The 12029-nt window shown below is 47.4% G+C and overlaps 1 protein-coding gene across 1 annotated transcript in view; it reads right to left on the reverse strand.

Annotated features, from left to right (window-relative positions):
- Nucleotides 1-7940, reverse strand: part of nxnl2 (nucleoredoxin like 2) — a 28178-nt gene extending 20238 nt beyond the window's left edge. The window contains exon 1 of the mRNA XM_085984756.1: nucleotides 7365-7940. Within this exon, the coding sequence (XP_085840882.1) occupies nucleotides 7365-7666 (302 nt within the window). The 5' untranslated portion in view covers nucleotides 7667-7940. The remainder of the gene's footprint in view (nucleotides 1-7364) is intronic.
- Nucleotides 7941-12029: the final 4089 nt, after the last annotated feature.

A 12029-nucleotide genomic window follows, 5' to 3' on the forward strand; every position in this document is an offset into this window, starting at 1 on the left:
CCTGCGCTGCCGCGAGTTGCTGCACACCCCTGTCCTGCGCTGCCGCGAGTTGCTGCACACCCCTGTCGTGCGCTGCGGCCAGTTGCTGGACACCCCTGTCGTGCGCTGCCGTGAGTTGTTCGAACCCCCTGGCCTGTGATTCCCCGAAAGCCACCACACTCTTGAGCCAGGGACTCAATGGTGTGAGGCATCTGTTCGACCACCCCCATGAACTCTTGGTGGCACCGCTCAGACGCCGCCGACATCTCATCGAGGACGCGCACCTCCTGGGCGAGGACCGTGTCCGGACTCTCCCTCCGGGGAGAAGGCCGCCGTGCTGGCCGGCCCTTCCCGCGTGCGTCGACCCCACTTGGGCCAGGTTCTGCCCTCCCCTCCAACACCTCCCCCCTCTGGGCAGAAGGCCGGCGTGCTGCCGGAGCCTTCCCGCGTGCGTCCACCCTACTGGGACCAGCTTCGGCCCTCCCCTCCAACACCTCCCCCGGCTCTCCTGCAGGCCAGACGTCTCCCCTCCATTGCCATCCCCTGGCGCGGAGGAGGGTTCCCCCGATGTGCCGCCTTCCTCCTGGTCCTCGACGTCCTCCTCCTCCAAGGGCCTGGCTCTCTGCGCTTCAGGGACCACCTCCTCCTCACCAGCTGAAAGCAGGAAGGCACAAGAGTAGCTTTAGAGTGAGGACAGGCCGTCAGCGAGGGAGGCCTGAGTGGTGCATTATGCGCATTTGTCGGTCAGTGGGAAAGGATGTAGATCTGAAGCGCGAGGGCAACGAGAGAGGTGCAACCAGTCATGTCCTTACCAGTGGGTACCAGTACAGGGTCCGCCTCGCCGATCGCGACAGGGCCAGTCACCCGGCCACGCATGAGTCGTGCCACGCTCTCCTCCAGATCAGTGAGCGCCTGGTACTCGGGACGGCCTCCACCAGTGACAGCCTGGCTCCTTACATTGCTCGCCAGCTTGGCCTGCAAGAGAAAGGACGGCCTCTAAGTACAGTGTGGTGCCCTGTCGCTGTGTGCACTGCCTCCCATGGTGGAATAGCTTGGCCAGTGTGGTGCCCTGTTGCTTTGTGCACTGCCTCCCATGGTGGAATAGCTTGGCCAGTGTGGTGCCCTGTTGCTGGGTGCACTGCCTCCCATGGTCGAATAGCTTGGCCAGTGTGTTAAGTGCAGAAAGTGCTATTGATGAACATGCAAGTGCCATTGCTGCGGGAGGAGGGCTGCCCATTAGGCCTTTGAGGTCCCTTTGCCCATAATGTGAGGTGCACATGCAAGGATGAGGGGGACACTGGAAAGGGTACTCACCTTCACCATCCGAGTGAGGTCGTTGAACTTCTTGCGGCATTGGTCCGCACTCCTGGGGACATCACAGGTGGATGACACCCTGCGGGCGATTTTGCCCCAGGCTCTCCTGTACTGGCTCCTGGGAGCCTTCCTGCCACTGTCCGGGCACAGGATCTCTCTTCTCTTCTCCACACCATGAATGAGCACACTCAGAGCATGCTCTGAGAAGCGCTGCACTCGCTCACGGGCCCTCTCCATTGCTCCAGGCGCTATTTTGGCACACCAGTAGTGCTGAGGCCTAGCTGCAGGGCTCCAGTATGCAGGGCGTGGCAGCAGTCAAAGTTGACCCTTCCCCCTTTAAGAGCTGGCCGGCGTCAGGGTGTCTGCTGTCAATCAAAACATGACCGCACCTGCGCTGCGCCCGGCTTCGGCGTTATTAGGCCGCATCGCCGGCTTAGCGCCGGAACACAGCATTTCAACGCCAGTTTCAGCGCTCGGCCAAACTTAGGGCCAACTCTACTGAATTTCGGCGATGTGGCCTACACTTTCCGGCGGGCGCTAACTTTAGCGAGCGCCCGACTTTAGCGCCCCAAAAGTGTCCAGACTGAATTTCTAGGCCAAAATGTCCTATCACTTTATTTTGTATTAAGCTAGTTAAATAAATATTCTGTACAGCAATTTATCACTTTGTGAATGAATACTGAAAACCCATCAGCTCTAGAATGTATTCTTCATTACTATCCTACAACTATTTTGGCAATAATATTGACTCAATGATTAGAGAGAGTAAAACACAACATCCAATTGTAAATCAGGGCTGGCAAAACAATTAAAAAAGTTACTTGACAAAGATTTTAAAAACTGCCTTTTACTTATTTAAACCTGGAATAAATGTCAATGACATGTGTAACATAGCCAAGGACTGTGGGGTAGTAAAGTGTTGCCACAAATGCAACAGGAAAGCAGAGAGAGAGGATTTTCCAGCACATCAACTCTAGCTGCAGAGTATAATTTTCTGGCTCTGAATTTATGCGGACTACTAGTGCGCCTGCACACCTAAATTCAACAAGCACCCAACTGGTCAATAGTAAATATACCACTTCAGTTCTTCTGAAAGACAGCAACAAAGTCTACTTCCTTGACAGGAATGCCGATTTCACCTTTAAATGAAAGAGCTGGATGAATATCTGGTTCAGGATATAACTGAGGATTATAAAGATAACAAATGGAAATGGCCAAATTCCGTGCAGGGCTTGATGCTGTCTGATCTTTTAGAGACTTCAAAGAAGGCAACCAGTCAGTAATGGAAAATAAAAAGGACTCGAAGTTAGATGGGTACTCCAGAATTTTAATTTATTTACCTTTCAGAGACAAGTAGTAATTCTGTAGTACCTTACTCAATAGATTAAATGAGTTGGGTGGAGTTCATAATAGAGCAGATTGTACATGGTTTATGGAGGGAGGGGGCCTTACCTCATTCCAAGCTTTATATTATATTAACCCATAATATTCAACTGCTAAAAGGCTTACCAAAGACAAACCTAGAACATTGGCGTATGAAGCAATGGTGGGAAGTTAACATTATTTTCACATACAATTTTAGCTGAAAAACATAATATAGCGAGCAACTTAGTTGGTGCTACTTTGAAACAAAAAAATTGCAGGCATGGTCGTTCAAAAGCCATTTTAGTATCTAAACAAGGGACTAGGATATTCCACTGTGACAAGGAGTCTCTGAACTGCAAGCAAGGCATTTAAATTAAACTCGAGAGAGAAGACATAAGCAAAATAAAACAGCTCTCATAGTCTAGAGACTGGAAAGATATTTGGTGGAAACAACAGGGAGAATGTATGCAGAATCGCTCCTCAAGGGATAACACAGGTTGGATAAAACCCAAGTTAGGGTAAGAGCCTTGATGGACTGTAATGTCTTTTCTTGTGTCATGTTCTTGTTATGCAATTGCATTAAGTAGTCACACTTAAACTAAAGGGAGAGTATGCTACTCTGTGGTGTGTCCAAAGGGATCTCCCAAAGGGAGGGTTTAAACTAAAATGGCAGGGGATTGGGAACCTGAGAGGGAGACAGAGGAAAGGGAAACAAGGATAGAAGCAAAAGACAGGAAGGAGAAAAACAAAAAGGTGGCAATCAGAGAAATCAAGGGTTTAAATCAAACATGGCCACAGTAAATAATAATTCTAAAAGGCGTAAGAGTGTTAAAAAAACCAAGCCTGAAGGCCTTGGGGGAAAAAATTCAGTAACGCCCCATTTGGGGCGCCATTATTGGCCGTGCGCAAAGTTTAGCACCTGGCGCTAATTATCGGCTCCGACAGCAAACTTGGCTTTTATCGCCCCTGGAGTTGATTGGAGCACTAAATCAGGCGCTTCACACCTGTTTTAAGGTGCAAAGGCCGAGTAGTGAGGCACTACCTCAGAGCGCTGGCGAAACAAGGAAAGGCAAATCAAAATAAACCTGCAAAGTGCTGCTCAGTACTCAAAACTTCTTCACACAGCGTTGAATCTCTCCAGAAGTCTCTCTCTCTCTCTCTCTCTCTCTCTCACAGAATGCGTGGTGTAAAAATGTCACCGACAAAAAAACGCAGGAAGCGGTCGCCTTTAAATAGCGTTCCCCCAGTCCCTTTCTGACAGCATAACGCTCCCCTCAACCTGTCGTTGCTAGCGGCAGGCGGCGCCACTCAATATCCGGTCCAGGGCGCTGCGCACTCGACTGACGTCACAATCTGCCGGCACTGTTTAGCGCCGCTGCAAAATGTCTAATTAATTTTGCTAGCGGCGCAAACATCGCCGCGCTCAAGCGCTAGTTGCATTGCGCACCATTAGCGCCCTCTTAAGGCGCTAACGGGAGGCGCAAACAACTGAATTTTTCCCTCCTTGTGTATTAATGCAAGGAGCATTCATAAAAAGGTGGATGAATTAGCTGCGCAAATAGAGGTAAACGGATATATGATATGATTGGGATTACGGAAACATGGCTCCAGGGTGACCAAGGCTGGGAACTCAACATCCAGGGGTATTCAATATTCAGGAAAGATTGGCAAAAAGGAAAAGGAGGTGGGGTAGCACTGCTGGTTAAAGAGGGGATTAACACAATTGAAAGGAAGGATATTAACTCTGATGATGTGGAATCTGTATGGGTAGAACTGAGAAATACCAAGGGGCAGAAAACGTTAGTGGGAGTGGTATACAGACCTCCAAACAGTAATGCAGAGGTTGGGGATGGCATTAAATGGGAAATTAGAGACTCGTGCAATAAGGGCACAGCAGTTATCATGGGTGACTTTAATCTACATATAGATTGGGCTAACCAAATTAGTAACAATACTGTGGAGGAGGAATTCCTGGAGTGTATACGGGATGGTTTCCTGGACCAATATATCGAGGAACCAACTAGAGATCAGGCCATCTTAGACTGGGTATTATGTAATGAGAAAGGATTAATTAGCAATTTTGTTGTGCGAGGCCCCTTGGGTCGGAGCGATCATAATATGATTGAATCAACTACTTCACTCTCCATCTTAAATGAAGAATTCTAAGACTAGGGTCCTGAATTTAAATAAAGGAAACTACGATGGAATGAGGCGCGAGTTGGGTAGGATTGATTGGGGAATGGCACTCAAAGGGTTGACGGTGGATAGGCAATGGCAAACATTCAAAGATCGCATGGATGAACTACAGAATTTGTTCATCCCTGTTTGGCATAAAAATAAAACAAAGGTGACTCAACCGTGGCTAACAAGGGAAATTAGGGATAGCATAAGATCCAAGGAGAGGACATATAAATTGGCCAGAAAAAGCAGCAAACTTGAGGATTGGGAGCAGTTTAGGATTCAGCAAAGGAGGACAAAGGGATTAATTAAGAGGGGGAAAATAGAGTATGAGAGTAAGCTTGCAGGGAACATAAAAACTGACTGTAAAAGCTTTTATAGATATGGGAAGAGAAAAAGATTGGTGAAGTCAAGCGTAGGTCCCTTGCAGTGAGAATCAGGGGAATTTATAATGGGGAACAAAGAAATGGCAGACCAATTAAATACATACTTTGATTCTGTCTTCACAAAGGAGGACACAAATAACCTCCCAGAGATGTCGGGAAACATAGGGTCTAATGAGAGGGAGGAACTGAAAGAAATCAGTATTTGTAGGGAAATGGTGTTAGGGAAATTGACGGGATTGAAGGCCAATAAATCCCCAGGGCCTGATAATCTACATCCTAGGGTACTTAAGGAAGTGGCCCTAGAAATAGTAGATGCATTGCTGGTCATCTTCCAAAATTCGATAGACTCTGGAACAGTTCCCATGGATTTGAGGGTAGCTAATGTTACCCCACTATTCAAAAAAGGTGGCAGAGAGAAAACGGGGAATTATAGACCGGTAAGTCTGACATCGGTAGTGGGGAAAATGCTAGAGTCCATTATAAAAGATGTAATAGCAGAGCACTTGGAAAACAGTGACAGGATCGGACAAAGTCAACATGGATTTACAAAAGGTAAATCGTGCTTGACTAATCTACTGGAATTTTTTGAGGATGTAACTGGTAGAATAGATAAGGGAGAACCAGTGGATGTGGTGTATTTGGACTATCAGAAGGCTTTCGATAAGGTCCTGCATAAGAGATTAGCGTGTAAAGTTAAAGCACCTGGGATTGGGGGCAAGGTACTAACTTGGATAGAGAACTGGCTGGCAGACAGGAAGCAAAGAGTTGGAATAAACGGGTCTTTTTCCGAGTGGCAGGCAGTGACTAGTGGGGTACTGCAGGGATCGGTCCTAGGACCCCAGCTATTCACAATATATATAAATGATCTAGACAAGGGAACTAGATGTAATATCTCCAAGTTTGCAGATGACACAAAGCTGGGTGGGCGTGTGCGCTGTGAGGAGGATGCCGAGAAACTCCAGTATGATTTGTTCAGGTTGGGTGATTGGGCAGAAACATGGCAGATGCAGTATAATGTGGATAAATGCGAGGTTATCCACTTTGGTGGCAAAAACAGGAAGGCAGATTATTATCTGAACGGCAATAGATTGGGAGAAGGGGAAGTGCAACGAGACCTGGGTGTCCTTGTGCACCAGTCGCTGAAGGTAAGCATGCAGGTGCAACAGGCGGTTAAGGCGGCAAATAGTATGCTGCCCTTCGTAGCGAGGGGGTTCGAGTACAGGAACAAGGATGTCTTGCTGCAGTTGTACAGGGCCTTGGTGAGACCACATCTTGAGTATTGTGTACAGTTTTGGTCGCCTTATCTGAGGAAGGATGTTCTTGCCATGGAGGGAGTGCAGCAAAGATTCACCAGACTGATACCTGGGATGGCAGGAATGACGTATGAGGAGAGATTGGGTCGATTGGGCTTATACTCACTGGAGTTTAGAAGAATGAGAGGGGATCTCATTGAAACTTATAAAATTCTAACAGGACTAGACAGACTAAATGCAGGAAGGATGTTCCCGATGGCTGGGGAGTCCAGAACCAGGGGTCACAGTCTAAGGATAAGGGGTGAGCCATTTAGGGCAGAGATGAGGAGGAATTTCTTCACCCAGAGAGTGGTGAACCTGTGGAATTCTCTACCACAGAAGGCAGTTGAGGCCAATTCATTAAATATATTCAAAAAGGAGTTAGATATATTTCTGAAGGCTAAAGGGATCAAGGGATATGGGGAGAAGGCAGGGACAGGGTACTGAATTTGGATGATCAGCCATGATCGCATTGAATGGCGGAGCAGGCTCGAGGGGCCGAATGGCCTACTCCAGCTCCTATCTATGTTTCTATGTTTACATCCTCTCGTCAGGTCCATTGCCCCAATCTGTCAGAATGTGACCTCACATCCAGAAACTACTGAAGAACAAATTCTCTGAGATTATCTCCACGCAGAATCGGCGTTGTTGTTGACCTAATGTTAAAATCATTTCACTGGTACAGTAACTGCATGCGTGACTACAAGCTGAGGTGTCGAAACGTTATTCCCAATACTTCCAAATATCCCTGACATTCCTTCTCCCAACACGTGTGGTAGAATCACCGCGCTTTACACTGGTCATGTCAATGTCTCGGACACCAGTCAACATCTACAGTTACTGTACTTACGCTTTGTATGCATCGTGCCAGGGTAGTGCCAGCCAGTCTCCGTGCATCGCTCCCATGTAGTTCGCCATATCATCCTCGCTCTTATCGGAAGATATGAAGACGATCTCGAACTGCGCCGCCGGCTCGGTCTCATGCATCAGCTCGGTGTAGAACTCGCACAAGAGCGGGGTGAAATCGCGACAGGGAGGACACCAGCCCCCCGAAAAATAGATACCCACAACTTTATTCTTGAGAGCCTCTTCCGGGTCCACCTCCTCCCCGTCCTTATTCACCAGCGTGTGACCCGCAAACACGTCCACCATCTCCAGTAACTGCCGAAGTGACCGCTATCCCTCCAGTCGGTGCAAGGCTGGCTTCACCCCTTCAGCCACTGGCTGCTCGGAGGCGAAGCAACCACACGTTGCAGAAAGCCGCCGCCACCTCCCGCACGCCGGTTTGAAGTTCACCGACTGCCGAGTCCAAGCATCTAGTCTGCAGCTCCCCGGGTCCGACAACAGCAGCGGCGCCGCTCCCACCCCCAGCGGCCGGGCCTCGCCCATTGGCCGACGGCAGGTTCACAGCGCGCGGAGCGGGTGACGTAGTCTTTCAGTGCGGTTTCTCTTCAGTTAAAGTTTCCGGCCGAATCGTCAGTTGGTCAGCGCGCGCACCCCATTCTACACCGGAGCACGTGTGTCCCATTCTAGAACTGAGCGCGTGTGTCCTGCTCAACTACTGAGCGTGCGTGTATCCCATTCTAGAACTGAGCACATGTCCCATTCTAGAACTAAGCGTGTGTGTGTGTCCCATTCTAGAACTGAGCACGTGTCCCATTCTAGAACTGAGTGCGTGTGTCCTGCTCAACTACTGAGCGTGCGTGTAGCCCATTCTAGAACTGAGCACATGTCCCATTCTAGAACTAAGCGTGTGTGTGTCCCATTCTAGAACTGAGCACGTGTCCCATTCTAGAACTGAGCGCGTGTGTCCTGCTCAACTACTGAGCGTGCGTGTAGCCCATTCTAGAACTGAGCACATGTCCCATTCTAGAACTAAGCGTGTGTGTGTCCCATTCTAGAACTGAGCACGTGTCCCATTCTAGAACTGAGCACATGCCCCATTTTAGAACTGAGCTCGTGCGTGCCCCATTCTAGACCTGAGCGAGTGTCTCCCATTCTAGAACTGCGCGCGTGCGTCTCCCATTCTAGAACTGAGCGTGTGTGTCCCATTCCAGAACTGAGCGCGTATGTGCCCCATTCTAGACCTGAGCGAGTGTGTATCCCATTCTAGAACTGAGCACGTGTCCCATTCTAGAACTGAGCGCATGCCCCATTTTAGAACTGAGCTTGTGTGCCCCATTCTAGACCTGAGCGAGTGTCTCCCATTCTAGAGCTGCGCGCATGCGTCTCCATTCTAGAACTGAGCGCATGTGTGTGTCCCATTCCAGAACTGAGCGCGTGTGTGCCCCATTCTAGACCTGAGCGAGTGTGTCCCATTCTAGAACTAAGCGCTTGTGTCCCATTCTAGAACTGAGCGCATGTGTGTCCCATTCTAGAACTGAGCGCATGTGCACCCTTCCAGAACTGAGCGCGTGTGTGTCCCATTCTAGAACTGAGCGCGTGTGGCCTATTCAAGAACTGAGTGCGTGTGTCCCATTCTAGAACTGAGCATGTGTATCCCATTCTAGAACTGAGCACCTGCGGCCTATTCAAGAACAGAGCGCATGCGCACCATTCTAGAACTGAGCGCGCGTGTCCCATTCTAGAACTGAGCACGTGTCCCATTCTAGAACTGCGCACGTGTGTGTGTCCCATTCTAGGACTGAGTGTGCCTGTCCCACTTCAGAAACGTGCATGTGTCCCATTCTAGAATTGAGTGCGTGCCAATCGGTCATTGTTTCCGTTACCGCCTCCTCTGCTGATTGACATCATGACTGACCTATTAGAAAACTGGTTCTGAACACACGACTAAGCAATTGTTTCCATCAAAATAGTGTTTCCATTTGGTGTTCTGCTATAGTGCTGAGGTTCCAAAGTAACTTCTATTGTTTCTTCGGCTAATCATAGAATGATACAGTACAGAAGGAGGCCATTCAGCCAATCATGCCTCTGCCAGCTCTTTGAACGAGCTATTCCATTAGTCCTACTATTATGGAATCTGCTTCCACAGCCCTTTCAGGCAGTGTATTCCAGATCATAACTCGCTGGGTAAAAAAAATTCTCATCTCGCCTCTGGTTCTTTTGCTAATCATCTTAATAAGAACATAAGAAATAGGAGCAGGAGTAGGCCAATCAGCCCCTCGAGCCTGCTCCGCCATTCAATAAGATCATGGCTGATCTGATCCTAACCGCCAATCCACTATCACAGAACCATCTCCTAAATCTAACAGAATTAGACACACGAAATAGGAGCAGGATCAGGCTACACAGCCCCTGGGCCCGCTCCGCTACCCACAGGGCCATGTCCGATCCGAACCTAGACTCATGTCCAAATTCCTGCCCGCTCCCCGTAACCCTTAATTCCCTTTACTTCTAGGAAACTGTCTATTTCTGTTTTAAATTTATGTAATGATGTAGCTTCTACAGCTTTTTGGGGCAGCATATTCCATGGACCTACCACCCTCTGAGTGAAGTAATTCCTCCTCATCTCAGTTTTGAAAGAGCAGCCCCTTATTCTAAGACTATGCCCCCTAGTTCTAGTTTCATCCATCATCGGGAACATCCTCTCTGCAGCCACCCGATCCAACCCCTTCACAATCTTATATGTTTCAATAAGATCGCCTCTCATTCTTCTGAACTCCAATGAGTAGAGTCCCAATCTACTCAACCTCTCCTCATATGTCCATCCCCTCATCCCCGGGATTAACCGAGTGAACCTTCTTTGTACTGACTCGAGAGCAAGTATGTCTTTTCTTAAGTATGGACAACAAAACTGTATGCAGTATTCCAGGTGCGGTCTCACCAATACCTTGTACAACTGAAGCAATACCTCCTTATTTTTATATTCTATCCCCCTAGCAATGAAAGCCAACATTCCATTGGCCTTCTTAATCACTTGCTGCACCTGCATACTAACCTTTTGAGTTTTGTGCACCAGGACCCCCAGATCCCTTTGTACTTCAGTACTTTCCAGTTTCTTGCCATTAAGATAATAACTTGCTCTACGATTTTTCCTGCCAAAGTGCATAACCTCACACTTTCCAGTATTGTATTCCATCTGCCAAATCTCTGCCCACTTACTTAGCCTGTCTATGCGGAATTGAGTAGAGTGGATTGGGAAAATAGATTAAAGGGTAAGACGATACATGATCAGTGGTGTACATTTAAGGAGGTATTTTACAACTTCCAAAAAATATATATTCCACTGAGAAGAAAAGGGTGTAAAAGAAAAGACAGCCATCCGTGGCTAAGTAAAGAAATTAAGGTTAGTATTCGACTAAAAACAAGGGCATATAAGGTAGCCAAATCTAGTGGGAGGATAGAGGATTGGGAAAACTTTAAAAGACAGCAAAAAATAACAAAAAGATTGATTAAGAAAGGGAAGATAGATTATGAAAGTAAATTAGCAAAAAATATAAAAACAGATAGTAAGAGTTTTTATAGTTATATAAAAAGAAAAAGGGTGGCTAAAGTAAATGTTGGTCCCTTAGAGGATGAGACCGGGAAATTAATGGTGGGAAATATGGAGATGGCAAAAACACTGAATGAATATTTTGTATCAGTCTTTACAGTAGAGGACACTAAGAATATCCCAACACTGGACAAACAGGGGGCTACAGGGGGGGAGGAGCTAAACACGATCAAAATCACTAAGAAATTGGTACTCGGTAAAATAATGGGACTCAAGGCGGATAAATCACCTGGACCTGATGGCTTACATCCTAGGGTCTTGAGGGAAGTGGCGGTAGGGATTGTGGATGCATTGGTAATAATTTTCCAAAACTCCCTGGACTTGGCAAAGGTCCCGGCAGACTGGAAAACTGCTAATGTAACACCCTTATTTAAAAAGGGCAGTAGACAGAAGGCTGGAAACTATAGACCGGTTGGCCTAACATCTGTGGTAGGTAAAATTTTGGAGTCCATTATTAAGGAGACAGTAACAGATCATTTGGATAATCATAATTTAATAGGACAAAGTCAGCATGGTTTTATGAAGGGGAAGTCATGTTTGACAAATTTGCTGGAGTTCTTTGAGGAAGTAACATATAGGGTGGATAAAGAGGAACCAGTGGACGTAGTGTATTTAGACTTCCAAAAGGCATTTGACAAGGTGCCACACAGAAGATTATTGCTTAAGATAAAAAATCACGGGATTGGGGGTAATATTCTGGCATGGATAGAGGATTGGCTATCTAACAGAAGGCAGAGAGTTGGGATAAATGGTTCATTCTCGGACTGGCAATCAGTAACTAGTGGTGTTCCGCAGGGGTCAGTGCTGGGTCCCCAACTCTTTACAATCTATATTAACAATTTGGAGGAGGGGACCGAGTGTAACATATCAAAGTTTGCAGATGATACTAAGATGGGAGGGAAAGTAGTGAGTGAGGAGGACATAAAAAACCTGCAAGGGGACATAGACAGGCTAAGTAAGTGGGCAGAGAATTGGCAGATGGAATACAATACTGGAAAGTGTGAGGTTATGCACTTTGGCAAGAAAAATCGTAGAGCAAGTTATTATCTTAATGGCAAGAAA

This window comes from Somniosus microcephalus, chromosome 1 (assembly GCF_052327205.1).
Source record: "Somniosus microcephalus isolate GS21.2 chromosome 1, FLI_Smic_1.0, whole genome shotgun sequence".
NCBI classification, from domain to species: domain Eukaryota; kingdom Metazoa; phylum Chordata; class Chondrichthyes; order Squaliformes; family Somniosidae; genus Somniosus; species Somniosus microcephalus.